The sequence below is a fragment of the Homalodisca vitripennis genome, chromosome 3 (genome assembly GCF_021130785.1).
Source record: "Homalodisca vitripennis isolate AUS2020 chromosome 3, UT_GWSS_2.1, whole genome shotgun sequence".
Taxonomy (NCBI): Eukaryota; Metazoa; Arthropoda; class Insecta; order Hemiptera; family Cicadellidae; genus Homalodisca; species Homalodisca vitripennis.
The window spans coordinates 133,115,316-133,135,778 of record NC_060209.1 but is presented as its reverse complement, the minus strand read 5'-3'; the positions used below and the strand labels follow the sequence as shown (position 1 = coordinate 133,135,778).

The window sequence follows — 20,463 nt, the reverse complement described above, 5'->3', positions numbered from 1 at the left end:
TACATTATTTTTACTCGGTTTTTTCCCAAATCTAAAAAAACTAGATTGTGGCCTATTGTATTCTTCTTGGCTACCATTGTCAGAATCATTACATGAGTCAACTAAACATTCAGATCTTAAACTATTATTTACAAGCAGGTCTTCCTCGTTGACCGTACAAACTTCTTGACTTTTTATTTACATTAACTACAACTGGTGAAACACTTGATACACATTCACTCATACTCTGCTTTAGTGCCTCACTGTATGTGAGGTCACCTGGAAACCACTATAACTTTTGCACTTGTTTTCGAGGCTGCTACAGTTGGTTGAACATGAGCCAGAGGTGTTACATTTAGTGAAGAACGGTTGTGTTCCTTATCTTCTTGGTCAGCAGGTGCAATGATCATTGGTTGTGCTGTTATTAAAAATAACTGATGAGGAAGAAGTTCTTGAGTTTCCATATATCAGATTATTCATTTGTACTAAGAAATTTTCATGAGACATACCATTTCTCAGGGTCCGATAAGACTCTTCAGGACATGAGACTATAGTGACTCTAGCCTGGTTTTTACGTTGAAATTTTTTTTTATGTTGCATATAAAGTGTGACAGATCTACTCTATCACGCACACAACCAATTGGGGAACATACCAAGTGATCCAGTTCCCTACTCTTGAAGTTCGCTTCCAAGTCAGAAAAGGCAGCATTGTAATCCTGTGCAGTTGGTTTGTTGTAATACCTACTCTTGGTTATCAGACTATACACAGAAGCACTATTCGGACTATCCTGCCGAGCCAAATGTCTAGTGATGCAATGGGCAGTATTAGGTTTCCCCAAACTGCTTTTTAAAGACGACTGCCACTCCAGCTGTCATGTGGCGCTTATCGTGGAAATCAGCAGAGATGCTATGAGCGAACCCCACATTTTTATTGTGTCTATAGTTTTTTAATAACATCTGCCATGTTTGAGTTAAAGTATGTTTATGGTTTCTAAGTTGGTTACGTTGTCATGTGAAAGATTTTCTAAGTTATTTACAGTGAGGCTGCCATCTCCAGATGCAACAGTTAAGTGTTGTTTTGTAACTAGATTTTTAATTGAACTAATTATCTTGAACGCTAACTTCGTTTTTCCCTTATAGTTTAAGTGCAGTCCATGCTTTGTAAAACAATGTCTTTCGAATAGTTCCAAGTCAATAAGATCTACATTGTTCATTCTGGAGACAAGCTCCCTTATGTAATTATTAGCAAGTGCTATGTCATAGTGAATGGCATCATTGGATTGCACATCAAAACGAGGAGGAATGGTTGTGATACAGACTGGTCTCGACTGACTAAGACCCAGTAACTTGATTTCCATTTCTTGATAGATGTCTTGGAGGGATCCAGTCCCACCGGTTATTAGTTCCTGCTAGGAGGAAAATGGGTCGTGGCTGTGCCTTGCTAGCTTGATTATAGACATAACTAAATATCAGCTCCGGGTTTAACAGCCCGTCCATGTAAACCTTTCCTTTGCTACACAAACCAACAATTTCTGGAGCCCTCTGCCCTGACTATCAGCAATATAGTTCAACTTTCACTTGTTCTTGAAAAGGTTCAGCAGAAACATGAAGTTGTCTTTTATTTTTACTTTTAAGACTAGTTTTGTTTTTTTCTTTTTTCCATTGTGTTTTTTAATTGTGGTTGCTCTAGATTTGAATGGGATAGCACATTATATCTATTAGACATGTTGAAGTCAAGAACTTCTGCAGGCAAATTCGTATGGTTCACTTTCCTAGGATGTTTTTCTTTTTTTCCATGCATCATAATATATCAACCTGCTATCACCATTGCCTTGGTTTTGTGATAACATACTGGCTTTTTGTGAATCAGAAGCTGGCAGTGGCTGAGACGGAAAGGGTTTGAACATCATATCAGAGGTTGTCTGTGGGTTCAATTGCAGGTTTGTATAATTGTGTAATAAATATGCCAGTTGTGCACGCTTTGTCATAATGTCAGATTTGTTTTTATTGTGCATGGGTAGTCTACCACATGACATATCTAAGCTATCCAGTTTATCGTCAATAGCTAACTGCAAAATTATATCAGTGAAAATTATCGTGTACACTCCACAATCAACAGGGTTTGGTTGTTGTGGGACTGCTACACTTTGAAAGGTCACTTCTGTTTCTACCCCAAGAAATTTATGTGTCTTATTGGCTATCATTTGAGCATGACTTTTATTGTAGATTCCACTTGAGTCAAAATATAAAAATTTGTTCAGGCTTCTGACAAAAACCATAAGGCTCCAGTGTGAGCCTTCAGTTTTATACAGGTTTTGAGTGTCTCCCGTATCTTCGTCATTTATTTATTATTTATTTATTAGATAATGATAGATTGGAACATGTGCTTCAATATTGGAATTAACGCGTTGCAAGACAATCAAAAGATAGTTGTAAGGATCTGATTGTTTTTTTATTTTCTTACGATTTGAAACCAAATCAAACGTGAATAAAAGTTAATAAACTCTGAATTAACAGTTCAAAGTCAAATTTAAAGTTACCTTCATCAATTAATTACAACACAAGCTATTTCACTGCTTAGTTCTGAAAAGAATTCATTTCACAAAAGAAGTATAAGTGTCAACACAAAGGGCATGTTGCTCACCGAGAAATGGTCGATAGTGAGTTTGTCGAGTGTGACATTGTCAGGATCGACTAGCAACTGGTACAATGTGGAGCCGAGATGTGAAGGTAAGTCCGACACATCAGCAGCTGGTTGGTCACGGGAGCTGCGCACCATATACGTTTCAGCATGTCCCAGTTCCAACACAGCCTGGCCCATGCTGCCTGACCGGTCCCTGAACACGTGTGTGTCCAGCAGCGCTGCCAGGGAGTTGTGCAGGTAGTCCTGTTACATGTTCAACACAAACGTATTAGTACTTGAATAAATAGCAAGCAAAATGAAACTTAAACACCAATCTTAACACAAAGCAAGTGTTGAATTATACAATTGCTGAACTCTTTCTGGTGATGTACAGCTTACTTTTTGGATAAAATGAAGCATAATTTTGGCAAATAAAAGCTGAGGTTAGGGAATAATGACAATTAATAACTTAATAATGGGTAATAGTCTTGGAGTAGATTGTAGATTAAAACTTAGCTTGGCAAGTCAAGTGTCATACTATTTAATAGTAGTCAAGAGAGAAGATCTATTTTAGCTCCTTGTTATACCGAAGGAAAATGATTCCCAGTCTAGCAAGACTTACTTCTTCCAGAGATTTACTTTCCAAAAGTCTATGGTAGAGAGCATACACGTTAGCAGCTGAGTCTCCACTCAGCATAACATGTAGCTAAAACATGATAACATGTAGCTAAAATATAAAACTGTAATTTAAACAGAAACTTGTCTCAGAAATTTGTTACAGCTGGTAAAAGCCAAATATGAGATACAACTTTTATGTGAGTGCAGTGTTTCAACATTTTGCTCTACTATACGAGGACTATACAGAAAGTAGATTACATTTCGCTCTGAAGCTGCTAGGGACAGGACTATCGCAGCCATTTTGATTTTAGGGCGTTTCTTCTCCGTTCAGTGGCTATCCAGCCGTGCTAGTGAGAGGTTACTATTGCTCCTTGTTTTTTTACAATAGCAGTTTATAATGTCTGACCCAATTGAAAATCCCATGAGTTGTGAAGTGCGGTCGGTAATAAACTATAAACCAATCGAGATTTATCTACAACTATGTGAAATTTATGGTAACGATGTGATTACTGAATGTGGAGTGTCAGTGGTGCATTAGTGGTAATGGCTGAACTAATGTGCACACAAAAAACATGGTGACTCACTGCTCAGTTGAATCATTACAGGAGACGAGATTTGGCTAAAACACGTGAATTGTAAAACCAAATTACAGTCTATGGAGAGGAGGCACACACACTCGCCCAAAGAAATGCATGCAAACATTGTCGGCATGGAAGATTATGGAAACTGTTTGGTGGCACAGTAAAGGAGTTTCTCTTGTTGATTTCTTAGATCTTAGCACAACCATTAATTCTGCAAGGTATTGTGAAATTTTTCAAAAGTCAAGAAGAGCAATACAAAACAAGCGAAGAGGAAAGATAAGTTTGAAAATTTTGTTTTTGAAAGACATCGCCCAACCACACACGACAAATCAGACTCAAGAAGTCCTGGATGTTTTTAAGTGGAAGGGGGTGTTTCCAAATCTGCCTTACAGTCCAGATCTTGTACCTAGCGACTACCGCTTGTTTCCATGTTTCCATCAATGAAGATCTGTCTTGCAACGCAGCAATTTGATGGTGATATGAACTGCGGAAGGGTGTGACTACCTAGTTGTGCTTAAATTTGTATGGTAAATTTTATGTTGAACTATAACTTATAACTATATAACTTATGTTGAATTATTTTTGGTATTTAAAAACGTTAACATGTTTTATCATTCAAAAAAATATATGTTATAGCCTAATATTCCTCCTACACAATAAAACAATTATCATCTTATTATGTTTCTTATTATGTTATTTGGCAGAACACTACACAAACACCAAAAGAGTGCTTGGTACTGAGAGAAGTGACCTCTCGTAAATGCTTACCACTGATAGCGCAATCCCCTCAAATGTGCTTAGCACTCCAGGATTACTGCAATTTTCTCATAAGGAAAAATTAATCCCCCTTTAAAATATTAGCCCCAAGTTACAAACAGAGCCTCATATGTGTAACCGGCTGATAACTTGTTCTGTTTGATCTCTTAAAGGTTATTAGTGTTTCGCAAAATGGGTACTTCAGTTTTTCTTGGTTGCAGTTTGTAAACGACACAAGAGATTACAAATACATACATTTTTCAGCATTTGAGGTTTAGAATTACTACCTACCTACACTGTCAATTTTTGTTGTACTTAATGACAATTTTGTAAATAGATTTCTCAAATAAACTATATAGCCAATCAAAAATCTTAAGCATAAAATTTTTTTAATTTAGCATTTATTATTTTTAAGCATTTGGGTTAAGTGTAAGAAAGGACTATGTAGCTCTAACTTCCCTTGGAAAAATTCAAAGAAATTTTATTTTATTTACATAAATGTAACTTATGTACTAGTAAATTAAAACTATTACAGTGCAGGTTTAATTAACTATATCTTTAAATAATTTTTGTACAAATCTTTACATACTCCAAATATTTAAAAGATTCTATATGAAATTTCAAGTAAGGCAGCATTATTTTTAATTTAAAACTAAATATTTGGAATAACATCAAAGTTTATATTAAAAAGTTCCTACTACAGTCCATGCAGCATATAATTTTAACTTAAAACATTAAATATTGTAATACATTTGTCTTGAATTAATATTAAATCACAAATATTTCATAGGATTGGTCCTTTTAATCCATGATCTCTCACTATCATATATAATTCAATAATTCAAAATTAGTAGAAAATAACTCAAATCCTGACAATTTATACTTCCAGTTCTTTTTTTCTTTCAACTTGTTTTGCAGTATTATGATTATTTACCCTCAACTAACTAAGACCAAACAAAATCATCTTCAAGTCTAAGGTTACAATACATCCCCCTATAGCATGAGGAAGTAGATTCACCCTTCAATATGGTTTAATGGACACTAAACGTCATCCAAACATGATACAAGATGTATGACATATGATTCATTGGGTTTCAGGGTATAGTGAAATCGTAAGTGAACTATGTGCACATCCAAAACAATAATTCAGAATGGATGCATGGTCTTAAACTCTTGGACAATTTTGAAACAAAGTACTGTACAAAAAATTAAGATTTCAAATGTAAGCCAGTAATTAAATATTATCTGATCTATTGTTAATAATTTGCTTAATACACACCATATTTATTAACCTAAACATTACAGCATGTTATGGTTTTTTGTATTACTTGTGATTCAATGAACCTTCTCTAGAAAAAGTGACATTTCTCAGATTTTTTCTTTGTGGTATAATGTATTAATGTTTTATACAGTAACAATCATTTACCCAGTGTGTATTTGTGTTCCAGGCCAAGCCCGAGCCCACGAGGAAGCCAGGCCAACTGAAAGGATAGTGAGTGATGTGGTACGAGCCTGACCAGTGTGCTACCACTGTCCCGACCGCACCAGTGCTGCCAACAGCCTGCACCGCACGATAGATGTTGCAGATAGAAGCCTCAGGACAGCCAGCCAGACTGCAAACAGTTAACATGATAAAATAATTCTTTGGGGAGATCTCTTTCATTTGTTACATGTAATAATTTTAATGCAGATTTTATTACTTTTTTGCTTCTCTTAAGACAAGAATGTAAGGAAATCCTTCATTGGAATTATACCTAAAAGGACCTTTGCGATTGCTACCTGAGTAGTATGATTTTCACAATGGGTAAGGTTGGAGGTAGGGGCCAATGTCCTGTCAAGATCCCATACAATTCTGTACTAACAAAGTTTATATTATTGAAATTAAAATTAGTACAAAAATAGCATGTAAACTCAAATAGTCTCCCTCTTTTTTAAATTAAATCAGATTTATAAGAAATTCAGAAATTTATCAAACATAAAAATATGTTACAAAAAAAATTATGGAATATTTATCAGTAACAATGTTAAGAATGAAAAAATATTTTATCAAATGAACAGGAAAATTAACAACGCTATTGACCCCCGTTAACAAATGTGATAGACAAAAGACGAGTAAGATTCCTAATGTGATGGTGGTATAGAATGCATGATATACAAACCTGTTCCAGCTGGCAGTGCCAGGACACAGGCAAGTGGTACAACCGTACTGATGAAACTCTTGTGTCCAGTCCGCAAAGTCGTAATCAGCCTACAGTAAAAAAGATTGTATTAATGAGGGCTCTTAATGAAAAGTAACAAGTTACAATTTAAAACGATGTATATAATAACAAGAAATATTTGTAATTCTAATTAATATACATCTTTTGATTTCATACATTCACTACTAAGCAAAGCCTATAAGTCTCACCAGAGAGCTCCAGGATCATTTGTTACCAGTATAAAATCTTCAAAAAATGGCCTAGACATTTTATAATATTTATAAAAACACTATAAACATGTTTTATAAAAGTTGACTTTTATTGCTTAAAACTAATTTCTAAATTATTTAAACCGTAATACTGATGCTCTCAGTGTTAACAAAGCTACATGTAAATTAGTAATTTACATTTAATATCAGTAGGCCACAAACTGTTAGTAACTGTAGTACTTTTTAACACTTTGACTATGGGTTGTTCAGAGATTTATATTGCATGACACACCACACACACTGCTATTGTAACCAAATAATTTTTGCTATTGTAACCAAATAATTTTTTTAAATAGTTTAAATACTTTTATTTAATTTTCTACATAATTGGTTTCTTTGTTTAACCAATTGTCATATCTTAAAGCTAAGTTTGAAATTCCTCTTCAAAGAAATTTGCCATCTGCTCTAACAACCAGGAATTCATGGCCATTTTCACTTCTTCGCAAATGTATTGCTTCCTACAATATATTTCTGGAGCCAAAAAAAGGTAGAAACCTCTCAGAGCAAGGTCAGGACCATATAGCAGATGATCCAAACCTTTCCAGCGAAAAGAATCTATTATTAACCAATGTTCCAAACTTTTCAGCCAAAAGAGTCTATCATTACGCAAGTCTGGATAGTAGTTTGAGGTCTTGTATTGTCATAGAGGAGCAAAATTCCCTTCATCAGCAAGGCGCATCTTTTTCTTCTGAACCACTTGGAAGAGCTTTGTCGATGTTACACAGTTGGCTTCTGCATTGATGGTTGTTTCTCATGGCATAAATTACATCAGTAAAACACAACATGCCTGTCACAAAACATAGTTGCCATGGTCTTGTCTTGTGACAGTATTTGTTTGGCTTTACATTGACAGAAGAGGGTGTACGCTATATTCCATACTGTTGCTTGGATTTAGGGATAGTATGGGATTCTCATGTTTCATCTCCTGTGACGATTTGAATCGGTTCATCACGCCCTTCTTCTCAGTAACAAGTCAAAAATGTCTAGGAACTGTCCCATCTCCTTTATTTGTGGTCCTCTGTAAGGATATGTCATTTAGAGCCTAATTTTCTGAATTGTAGGTTTTATGACACAATTTTATACAAGAAAGTCCTACACACTTGAGTTCAATCCTCAGTCCTCATGAATTTTTGTTTCAACTGCACTAACCAAATCAGTGACAAACCACCCCAACTATTCAGTATTCCTAACTTGACCAACACTGTTGAAGATACAGTAACAATGATGACTGTACTTCCAATTAAAAAGGAACTAGAGCATGTGTTTACCTCCTAGATGTTATAAACCAAAATCTTATAAAGATACTTGATTCCTACTGTTGATGCACGTTTTAAGGTCAAATGACTGAACAGTTTTAAAACTTACTTTTACAACAGACACAGTAAGCCTCTTTTAAATTTATATGCATCTTTTTCAAAACAATTATTAATTCTTCAATTATCTTTTATTCCTCTTCTATGTAAAATTTTGATAGGTTCAAAGCAGGTTCAGAATTTTAGAACATAATGCATTACCGTGTAATATTTGACAAACTTCATATGATATAGAGTAGTAGACCAAACCAATGCTCCAAATAATTTTTTATTGTTTGACGGTTGGCAAACTGATCCCACATTTATCAGATTATGTTCTTGCCTGTTTAGGATAGAAAATGTTCCACTCTCAATTCAGGCTTGTAAAGTATTTGTGCTGAATATATTATAATTTATGCATATAACTTTACAGTAAATCTCATTATCCTACACAATATATCATCTAAAAACCCTACCGCATGCAGGAAGTGAAATGCTGCATAGTTAAAGGTTAAGTTATAGATACAATACTACAATATGCTCACCTGGAAGCCATAGTCCATTAAAACAATGTTGGGAGGAACATAGACCTTGGACAGATGAAGATTGTGTAAAGTGTTGGAGCACAACATGATTGTGACATCGGCCGGCAGTGACAGGTAGTGCCAGATCTCCTGTAGACGGATCTCACTGCTCTCTTCTCCACCACATATCAGCAGACTGCTCAGTCTAGGTCCCAGGTGTACATATCTGCCACATAAACATACTATAAATATATTTGTTTTCTTTGTTAACAATAATGATCTACACTAGTATAATTACTGACAATTATTTTACTTTTACAACATATCTTTTGACATATAACATTTTTTTAACAGAATGCCTTTATTACTACAACTTCCAACAATTTTCTACCGGACTCTAAGACTTTGAACTTTTGCACTAGTATAAATTAAATTATTCACGGCAATTGTGTTACATTAGTAATAAAGGTATTGTTGTGAATGCTTAGGCATACAAAAATCATTTTAAGATGATCTAATAACATTACCAACATAAAATTTTATAACAAGAGAAAATTGAAATCTAGTAGATGATATAAGTTTCAAGATCCACAAGAAAAAGTTACCTCAAAAAATCATGCAAAATATTCAACTTTGAAACATGTTCATAACAAAATGAGAGAGTTTACATATTTTGTGTGAACAAATATAACACATTAACAAGTCATAATTTTTTAGACACGTCTTTAGTCATATTAGTAATGGCGTACTGTTCAACAATTACTAAATTGTTTCATGAAAGTTATTGACACCTCTTACTACCTTAAATTAGTGAAGCTAGCAACTATGTCCTGGAACGTAGGCCACATCTCCTCCAAGTCCTGGCGTTGCACACTATTGTCGATGTCCAGCACAGGTAACAGGTTGACAAAGCGGTCATGACAGTATCGGTCAATCATCACCATGTCACTGTAACACAGCAAGGGTTCTATATCACACTGAGTTTCATATTCCTTTACCACCTCAAACTAATAAAGCGGTCATGGAAGTATCGGTCAATCATCACCATGTCACTGTAACACAGCAGGCGTTCATTATGACACTGAGATTCATACTTTGAAGAGATTCAGTTACTCAGAGATCTTCCTAATATTGTGCAAACATTAAAAAGACCATAGAAATACCCACTAACCTCTGCTTGTAGCACAGCTGCCATTCCCGACTGGGCACCAGTCTAGTGTACAGGTGTAGGTGAGATACCTTCAGTGACGACCACTTGTCAATCATCTCAAACAAGTAGTCCTGAAACAGATTCTCCTTCTCAACATTTATAGTTTTGAATTACTAGAATAGACTTTAAACGTAAATTGAGTTTAGTTGAACATTTTTGTTATTCACAGCAACAGAACTTTTCAGTGTTCAAAATCATTTATACGGCATTCTTCATTAATACTACAAACACATTATTACTTTTTCTACTCTCTTTTAGCATAAATGAGATAGAAATGTTGAGTTCAGCTCCATTTCACCTTTCACTGAAGGCAGCCTCTGAAATCTGATACTATGACAGACGACTCCTGGAATCTGGAGTAAACATCCATCTGAAGAGATCAAATGAAGTCTGTACCGAAGAGGCTCAAAATGAACTCTTTGCACTGTTTTGACATCAGAAACATCTATACTACAAAAAATGTAAACTAGATCAAGAGGTGGTCCCACTGTCTCATCAAGTGCATAATTGTATCACCGTATCCTAAAGTTGGTTAAATTTTGTATATCTAAACAAATTTTAATTTTCAAAAAATGGTTCTGATTTGGTAGTATTTTGGACACTGATGTATTTAAAACATTTACACAAAATTGCACTTTTCCAGAGAACAATAATAGGTAATTTAACTATTCTTCAAAATTAGCATCAAATAATGCTTTGGAGTCTTTTAAAAAATTTGTTGGAAATGTTAATCATTTACACATGCTAAATTTGTGTTGTTCCATTGAACAATTTTAAAATGTCATTACGCATTACAATATTAATCTTTATATATTAAAATGCACATAGCATACAGGATTTTATATGAGTAGTCTTGTGAATGTACTTTGTAGAACGCTTTAAACAGAGGCAATATTTATTTATTCATGCTGAACTCTATACACTCCTCTTCTGTTAAAATCTAAATTTAAAGTTTAAAAAGAAAACAAATTTTGATTTATTATAATGTATATTTTGTTTTGGTTTGTATTTTAATTGAACCGTAAGGCCCAGAATAAAAGATATTTGTATTAAACTAATCACTTTGAAAAAAGGGAAGTTTTCAAGTAAAGGACGTACTTACCAGTGTTGGGAACCCTGCTCATAGGTGCAATATCCAACAGGACTCCCCTGTGTTTCATGGCGGGATAGTCTTGTATGAGCACAGGCACGAGGTCCAGGCTGTCCTGAGCATGAGCCAACTGCAGCAGCTGTGTAAATGTACAAACTGCGTAGTGCAGGCTTGTCACACTGTCGCTAGATATCTGCACCTGTAAATATTCTCAAATAATAAAACCTACTATTTTTATTTTGGAACTTAGTTTAAAACAATTGCTACAGAAAATTGGAATAGTTTGCATATAATAATAAACATTAATATATTGTTATGTAATTTTATCTTTAGTGATTACATCCTTACTTAAAATTAAACACCATTATGGCATTGAAGTTCTCAGGTTTACGTGACTATGTCATAACTATTAAGTAGCATTGCTAACACAAATAAATTCTTGAGATATTTTAATTGAGTTAGCAATGTTTTGTTGCAGTGTGACTAGAAAATCTTGGATGGTAATAATTTGTGTAACATGTTTAATTGATTTTATAAATATCTTAAGTTAATTATTATCAAAAAAAGGTTAAAAATAAAATGATTACAACTAACTGATGCCAATGTGCAGTCAAAACACCACATGAGCTCAGCTAAGTTGAGAACTTAGGCCTTATATGTGGTATGTATTTGCATTGTGTCTAAATTTAATAGTTTTAAATAGCTTTTAACAGTAGTCACCAGCTGTTTGATGTGGCAACAATGAGCTACTCTACAATTGGCTATTTCCTGAAAACCCCCTAAAATCAACAAAATGAACAATTTAACTATGCAAAACTAACTTCAGGATAATGTAAGAAATATAAAAGCTTTTCCATAAATTCTCTCTTACCATCTAGGCGAAGCTCATTGGCTTAGTCATTAATCATATCTTGCTAGACTCCAGTACTCACTGGCTTTGTCATTAATCATATCTTGCTAGACTCCAGTACTCACTGGCTTTGTAAGCAATCTATCTTATCAGACTCAGATAAGAGCCTGTCGACTGTGTTTAGCTCAGTTGAAAAATATTTCTTGAGTGTTATAGACGTTATTTTCGTAGTTTTGTGCTCTTGAACAGTTTTCATAATGAGTGATAAATGTTTCATATGTAATGAATCGTTATCTTGTGGTGACGTAGTAGAAGTTAGACAAGGTCTACAAACATTAAAAAATGCTAGTGTCACTAGAAGTAATAGTAACATTGAGTATTTGAATACTGTAACATTTGTAAATGTTCACAGTAATTGTGTATTGCGGCCTTCAAACAATACCAAGAAGAGCCGAGTACATCAACATCTCCGTGCAAAAAAAGAATTAATTCTTTTGATTTCAAAAAATTAGGTTTGTTTTGTGGAAAAGAAGCAACTGAAGAAATCGAAAGAAAAAAAGAAAAAATACAGACGCACTATAAGAGAAGTGAGTACTCTCACATTTAAAGACACAGTTTTAAAAGCTGCAGAGGCGTGTGGTGATAAATATGGAATGTACTAGCAATGTACGGTGCTCCAAAATCAGAAAATTCAATTGACAATTACAGATAATGTAGCATTGCTAAACTAACAAGACAAAGCACAGCTGTGAAATTTCAATTATTACCACCCACTTCTTCAGCAGCTCAACAGCATATTTATCGAGTCTATTATCAAATACAAACCTGACTAGGAAAAGAAATTGATCCAGAACAGTGGAGTTGAGAGTTGAAAAATAATATATTACAGTCCAAAAAAATGACGATGTTGATTTAAATACAGCAATAAGTCTACTCGATGTTTTGTCAGCAACTTTTGATGAAGTTGAAATTAAGGATATCGACGAAGAATGAACATAAAAGAAAATTATATACAAACAAATTTTCCCGCCTATTTTTCAATGTACAAATAAATAATTATTGAGCATAAAATAAAAAAACTTTTATTACAGATCATGGATTATGCCTACGGGGGAAACCATGTAGAAAAACGCGCCTTGCATTCTACCTCAAAGGTGTTGCGGAAACGAGTGTATCATCATGATGTAGTCGCTTTCTCAGCGCTCTAGCCCGAAAACGGTTGACCTTACAGAAAAATGCAAGAGACATTTTTTGCAGATGATCGTATGAGGAATAATTTTTATAATGACCTTTATTGACCTCCGAGCCATCGGTCTGAGTTGCATTGAGATTGAAAGCTATGTTAAGTTCTACATACTTGTGTAAAGCATCTTTTTCAAGTATGAAGTTTATAAAAAACAAATATAAAAACAGACAGATCAATGAATATTTGGATAACTGCATCAGAATGGCGGCTACAACATACTCTCCAAACTTCCAAGAAAATGCATGATGGCCAAAAAGAGTAAATCCATTATTCCTTGAGGGTCGGTAAAAGATTTATAAATGCTATGTTGGCTCACTGGCTCAAAAGTCTGTCAACCACTGATCTAGTACATAAGCGTGGAATCTCTCTAAGGGGTGTCATTACGAAAAGTTTGGTAGTTTGGATAACATTCAAACCACTGGCTTTTGGTGTCAAGAGTAATACGTGTGCCAAGTTGTTTAATTTTACATGGTAGGCATCATGTTGCTCAGTCTAACAAACATCAGAATTGCTAAAATAAGCCTGTCTATTAGGAAAGGATGGCTAACAAATGGTTTTATAAAAATGGTAATTTTGTGTGAATGATAGCTCATCAGTGATAAATGGCAGACTAATTTACAAAACCTGACATAGTAACACTATACATGGTAAATGCTCTTTTACAAAATTGTTACTTTGTGTAAAAAAAGCTAAATTTCCTTCATAAATTCGGTTAAATTAGCGGTTAAATTTTCACAATTAATTGATGAAAGAAAATTCAACACAATGCATTGATACCACTACAAAACTGTTTAGGCAACTATGCTTTTAAATGCAACATACCACGGAAATGGATAAGTTGAGTAACAATTTCTCTGACTGAAAAAGTTTTCTTATACTATGCAATGTTTTGTTGTCATTAGTGAATTTCCGCTAGTGGAAATTTTATAGTATTAAAAATTCTGATCACTGAAAACCAGAAGAAGATGTTTCTCAATGTTTCCTTGAATGGTCGATTGTTCTAAATACCTACTTTGTCAGAGGATATGTGTATCTGGTAGGCATGCTGGTGAGAGAAGAGGTCCGGGTTGACCACACACTGGACCTGGCTGGAGTATGGGCGACCGCAGCTGGGCTGTACATCCCTCACTCTCACATCCAGACCCAACTTGAGTAGCCGGCTTCGGTGAACCTCCCACACATTCAGAATCCTATAATCAATAGTTATAATGTAATAGAATAAACTCCATCAACTAGTGAACATGTCTTAAACAGCATATTTTTAAAAAATGTGGAAAAGTATTTTGGGTTATGGTTAATAAATAGATGAAAATAAATTTTAAAAAGTTGTAACACTATTTTGCTTCATTCAGCATGTGTATTCATTTACAGAGAGACTATAAATACAGTTAGAATATAGTTGAAGTGGGATTTGTTTTTACCATATATTAAACCATGCATTCAAGTTTCAGAGTTTGGCTCATCATGTGCTATTCAATTTAATGATGAAGTAGACATATAAATGAAAAATAGGAATATTCATTTTTTTGTAGGTTTTTAACATTCAAGAATACTGACATAAACAAATTTCAATTCTGTTTTCCAATTCCTATCACATGAACTCCCGTGTATTGGATTAGATTGATAATCTCCCTGTCTAAGGACACATAAAACCCACCTGTTCAGACTGTTGTGTGTAAAACATTATATCATTTATTTTAAAACTGGTAATTCTGAAATAGACTGACTCATGAACGTTGGTAGCAGTCTGGATGACAGAGATGTGCAGCTGCTGTTCAGGCACAAACGGTGAACCAGGTAGCTCCAACATGTTCTGGGGCTGAGGCCACAGCAGGTGTAAGCTGGGGTTGGTCACCAGGGGACGCACAGGAGTAGTTATGTGTGTTCTCACCAGGCTCTCTATAACCTGACAACATCCATTAAAAAATTAATTTATAACAAGCATGGCTACCCAGGGCTGCCACTCACTACATGCTCTAAAAATAGTGAAAAAGTGAGCTTTAAAAAACTGAAATAGTGAGGGAAAAGTGAGCTTTCAGCACAAAAAGTGACCATAAAGTGAGTAAATTCGGGTGATTTCATGACCTTTTTGACCAAAATCCGCTTTAAAAAATGACCTGAGGAACATTTGAAAATGTAATATAATCGTAAGCCTCATGGTCTGAGGGAAGGCAGAAGGAAAAGAAAAGTAAATACAAAAGAGTTAAACTTTCTTTATTACAGTCTAACATCAAACAGTGACAATGAGAAAGATAAAAATTTTCTTTCGAACAAAAATAAATAATATTCTAATTAAATTGGCAGTTCGTATTCTCATGAACTAATTGGAAGCTGGTGGTCATCCGGGGTCCTTGTTCGAATCCTCGCGCCGTCGCTTGCTGTGGTTCTTAAAACATGCATTCAAGGAGGGATGAAGTTTTCGCTTCTGCACCGGAGCCAGCATACTCTGCGCCCCCTCCAGCATGCCCTGAGCTACTTTCGCTGCCTGAATGTCTCCCTTCTGGAGGGCGGCTTTGAGCTTCTTATTGGCATCATTCACAGTGCATTTGCGCTTTTCTTTCTTCTTCCTCCTGCCCAGTTGGCCTTCTTTAAATCATTTTGAAGATCCTGCAACTCCTTTCTCTTATCTCTTTACCTAGCCTCGTCTGCTTCCTTTTGCTGGAGCGCCCTCTCATCCTCCTCTCGTCGTTGCAGCTCCTCTTGCTTTTTCTGCCGCTCAGCCTCCAAATATTCCTTGTAGTGGCTACTAGCTCCGGCAGCAGCTTTCAAAAAGCTCGGAGTGATGGGGACCCGATGGGCTTTACCTCCGAACTGCTTCATCCCGTCGTGAGTGTTGATGCGCGCGTGAGCGTACGCTCCTCCATTGCAGATCGATCAGCAGGCATTTGAATTTGTGACTCAGAAAAGCCCCGTTCCACGTCTGCACTCCCATGTGCTGCAGCCAGAATGGCCTTGACGACTTTAGAGACGATAGGAAATTTGGTCTCACTGCTGAAATCCTTCAGATCAAAAATTCTACTCCAGTAATGGTCGATCCTCATACCGGTCTCGTATTCTGGGAGTTTTCAAGCTGCAGGAGTTTCCATTTCATCCCGCAGATTGTCTTCTTGAACATCGGGGAATGTCAGTCTCATCAATTTGTAGACGTGTACGATGCCTCGCGCCGACCGAGATTCCTTGATTTGTTGAGGTTGAAGGCACTTCAAATACCTAGTTTCTTTCCCAGTCTTCAAAATTGACTTCTCCAGTGTGATGGGTTGGCTGCCTCCTGGTAGTGCTTTCGAGCCTCTTGACGAAATTTCAGAACCTCTAGGTCAGAACAGTCTTTCAGTAAAGTCTCAGTTTTTGTTCCAATCTCAACATTTTTGAGTTCTATACCAAATTCTTAGTATCATGTGAAAAAATTGACTCTCATACACTCATTAGCATTTTTTAACATGTCAGCCTTACAAAACTTACTTAGCAGTAAAATGAACAAATTAGAAACTTCTTCATATAAAACATGAATCATAGGTTGCGCTGTTTGAAACACCTTGCAAAATCTCTCAAAAAGACAAGCACTATATTATCACAAATGATATTTTGGCAGGAAATGTACTATCCTTCAGACAAGTTGCAATGACCTGATAGCACTTAGAATCCATCAGTTTCTGTGCATCTCTACCCTTCTTGAGAGGGATGGCCTTTAGAAATTGTGCTTTAAGGCCACTGTTCTTTGCAGCCTTTCGGCAGCAGGTCCAAGCGTGAGCCACCTAGACAAGACATGTTTAATAAACTCATGATAAGGCACATTTTTAGCTCCTGGGATTTTTTGTACTCTTCAGCTCTGCATGGGGTACTCTAAAAAAATCTTTAATTAGAATGATGAGCTCTGAAACTTCCATCCCAAAAGCATCTAGGCCTTTCTCAAAAGCATTATGTAGAATGTGAATATTGCAGGATCCAATATTTAGGAGGTCCCTATCATACTCTGCTTTCATTTTATCAGAAAATTTTTTTCATGATAGACTTGTTAACATTTGGGCCATCACAAGAAAAGCATCAACATTTTACCCAAAAATAATTTAGCACGATCAAGTGCTGCCATAAGCAACTTAAAAAACAACTTCAGCTGTTTGCTGAGCCAATGAAAAATGTCTCTAGGTGGCTAAACACAACTTCCTTCCTCTTCTCCGAATAATATCTGAGCCCCACTTGGAGCTCCTTTGCTCCCTTTTCATTAGTTGTTTTCGTCGAAACAAAACTGTGAATGTTACAGCTAACTGTACATCCGCAAGCATCAAATCGCGGAAATACGGGCCAAGGGCATCGGTCAACAGATAGCCGAGTTTAGTGCGTCCCAGCGTCATCATGTCGTTCGGGACGTGCTCAACGCCAAACATTGCTTGAAAAAATTTCAACTATGTCCTCGCAAGAGTTTGGCGGGAAAAGCTCGCCTGCACGCACTTCATGGACCAAATGAGTTCCGCGCGCAGCGCCGCTGATTGACGCAGCGCCAGTACAATCGGGCTGCCTGCCTCGGACAGCTTGGCGTATTCGCCACCCCTCCCGAGTGGCGCTGCAAGCTGCCGTGAGGGTACGTAGCGCTCCGCAAGCATCCGCGGTGTCTTTTGAAACTAGTTCCCAGCTTCCGCGCGTGATACAAAACGTAGGAATAACACATTTTGCCATTTTCGAACACCAGACAGACGAAAAATAGTGAGGATAGTGAGTAAATTGGCGGAATAGTGAGGAAAATGAGGCCCTTTTCGAAAATAGTGAGTTGTAGTGAAAAAGTGAGTCAGTGGCAGCCCTGTGGCTACCTCCTCTCTCTGGCCCAACATATGTATTAAAATGTTAATTCATACAAAACATTAAAAAATAACACATATTTTGAAGATCTGTTGAGAATAATTGGAGAAAAATTAATCACAAATATATAACATTGGCACAGACTCGTAAAACAATTTAATTTGTACACAATTATTCCCTTCACATTTTTATTCCATCACTGTCAGATCTAAATACTAACATTATCTAGGACATAACTCCTACTTTCATGTTGTTCAAGAAGTACAGTAATAGAAAACATATGTTAGCTGTACACAGAGTAGGTAAGCTGCAGTGTTTGGCAGGTATCATTGCTTTACATTCACTTGCGGCAGCCAATTAAATATATTCAATAAACTTAACCCTTCAAACGCGGCTAATGCCTAAAGACGCGGAACTGCCAATGCTTTAAACGCGGATTACGTCTACAAACGCAAAAGCTTTACTTATGAAATGGCGAAGAATTAGTTATTAAAACTTCCGTAAGAGAGCAGATCGATGTTCCTTTCGACTGTCGGGACTAGACAAAACGCTTTGTCACCGTTGGTGGACTTTGTAACGGTATCTACTCGGGTTGAAAGCAATCGCCGCCATTTTTTGTATGGCCTGTGACGCGGCATACGCCTACAGACGCGTTCGTTTCATTCAGCTGTTTAACTACGTGTGTGTTGGTCGTATGTTGGTTATATTGTTAAACAAAGTGTTTTGAATCATTCCGTTGTAATTCTTATACAATTATCTTATACAATTCTTATAGAATTGTTTTTACTAACATTTAGTATAATTTTTTGTTATAATGGCTAATCCAGATGATCCAAGTTTTGACAAATGAGCGCATTTTTGGTATATAATGTGTAATATTTTTTTTCAATTATTTGTTTTGTATTTTATACCAGTTTCACCATACAAGTCCAGTTTATTTATTCTAAATAAATAAGGTTTATAAGTACAATATTTGTTTCATTTCCCTTGTAGGCTATCATATAAATAAGTTTGTGTTGAATTTCACATTATTACATTTCAAAATCTTATACTGAACTTATTTATTTTATGTACTAATTATACAGGAACTTCAGTTACAATTTACTCATTATAAATAGCCTGTATAAATGTAATGTAATCTGTCAAATAGTGTTGCTATGTCCATTATCCTGCAATGCAGTTTATTCAAAATTTCAAATATTTTCGTGCGTATAAAATTCTCAAAAATATGTAATATTACATGTTTATTATTTTTTCCTATTAACCCATTGCGGATCGTATTGTTTTGGCGCGCGGGCACCAGCGGGCACGAATTAATTCACGGTCAGCGGCCGCACGAACAGCAATGGTGCGCCACATCTTATCTCTCGCCATTGCATACTAGAAAATTCAGCTACAAAGGTATTCGTTCAGATGGAACATGGGCATGCTGGGTTATCCGTGATGTAGGAACGATAATACGTGAGCAAGGTTACGGCGTGGCAGGGATGATGTCTGAATCATAGTCTAAATAAAGCGGCTCAGGCGAATCGATTGCAACATCCGGGTCATTGTCTAGACTAAACCCACCAACATGTACGTCTGCGTCGTTTAGTTGTGTCATTAACCTCAAAAGTATTATAATATCAACTGAGGAAAACACCCAATCAGAAGCGCTAAAAAGCAGAGAGTAAACTCATATGAATGATTTTTCAACTTCGACATACAACTGCGATCTGTAGGATATTTATAAAACTTTTGAAAATTCTAAACGTAGACCGTTGTTAAACACTCTTAGTAGACAAGTGAAGACAATCGCCCGATCTATCAGACATTAACAGAACTATTTGGAGGGAAATTTAAAAGCAGACCGCTTATGCGACCTGAGCTCGTCACCGTGCCGTTAGGCCCGGCCGCTGCGTGACGAGCCCAGCTCGTCAGTGATCCGCAATGGGTTAAGGTAATACCAAGGTATATGAAACAAAAATTAGCATTGGGAAATTTAAAAAAATATATTTTTTTATGTTTTAGCGTTTGACAGTAATTTAGATTAGCGCTTTAAGGGTTAAAAAGGCTACTAATTGTGATAACAATGAAAAATGCAAAGCTGCTAACATTTGTCAAAACGTTTATGCTGTGTCTGTTCCAAAAATGGAGCAGAAAATTATGATTATAACTGACACAGAAAATTAACAGGAAAAGTTTGTTAAAACCAGCCATTTGTGATACCTGAACTCTGAGAAAGTTTTTTTTAAAGAAATTTAGAATTAGCCTATGTTTATTAAGAGAGATTTATATTTACTTGTATGAGATTAAGTTGCAGCTACCACTAGTTTTTGGCTGCTGCTCTACATATCATATGTTCCTCTCGAGCAACAAATAAACAATATGTTGTACATTATATTCTTTCTCCTATCAGGTTGTAATAGCTAATGATGAGATTTTAATATCCTAAAT

The 20,463-nt window shown here is 35.9% G+C and overlaps 1 protein-coding gene across 3 annotated transcripts in view; it reads right to left on the bottom strand.

Moving 5' to 3' along the window:
• Nucleotides 1-20,463, bottom strand: part of LOC124357531 (poly [ADP-ribose] polymerase tankyrase-like) — a 51,282-nt gene that overhangs the window by 17,790 nt on the left and 13,029 nt on the right. Inside the window, exons 1-7 of one of the 3 annotated variants that reach the window (XM_046809420.1) lie at nucleotides 11,153-11,291; nucleotides 10,012-10,121; nucleotides 9,642-9,788; nucleotides 8,862-9,066; nucleotides 6,717-6,805; nucleotides 5,984-6,170; nucleotides 2,624-2,866 (exon numbers count right to left, since the gene is read on the bottom strand). In XM_046809420.1, the coding sequence (XP_046665376.1) occupies nucleotides 2,624-2,866; nucleotides 5,984-6,170; nucleotides 6,717-6,805; nucleotides 8,862-9,066; nucleotides 9,642-9,788; nucleotides 10,012-10,106 (966 nt within the window). In that variant the 5' untranslated portion in view covers nucleotides 10,107-10,121; nucleotides 11,153-11,291. Of the gene's footprint in view, nucleotides 1-2,623; nucleotides 2,867-5,983; nucleotides 6,171-6,716; nucleotides 6,806-8,861; nucleotides 9,067-9,641; nucleotides 9,789-9,866; nucleotides 9,893-10,011; nucleotides 10,122-11,152; nucleotides 11,340-14,248; nucleotides 14,427-14,963; nucleotides 15,143-20,463 lie in introns of those variants that run through there. The other 2 variants (XM_046809419.1, XM_046809418.1) reach the window with 2 other exon arrangements.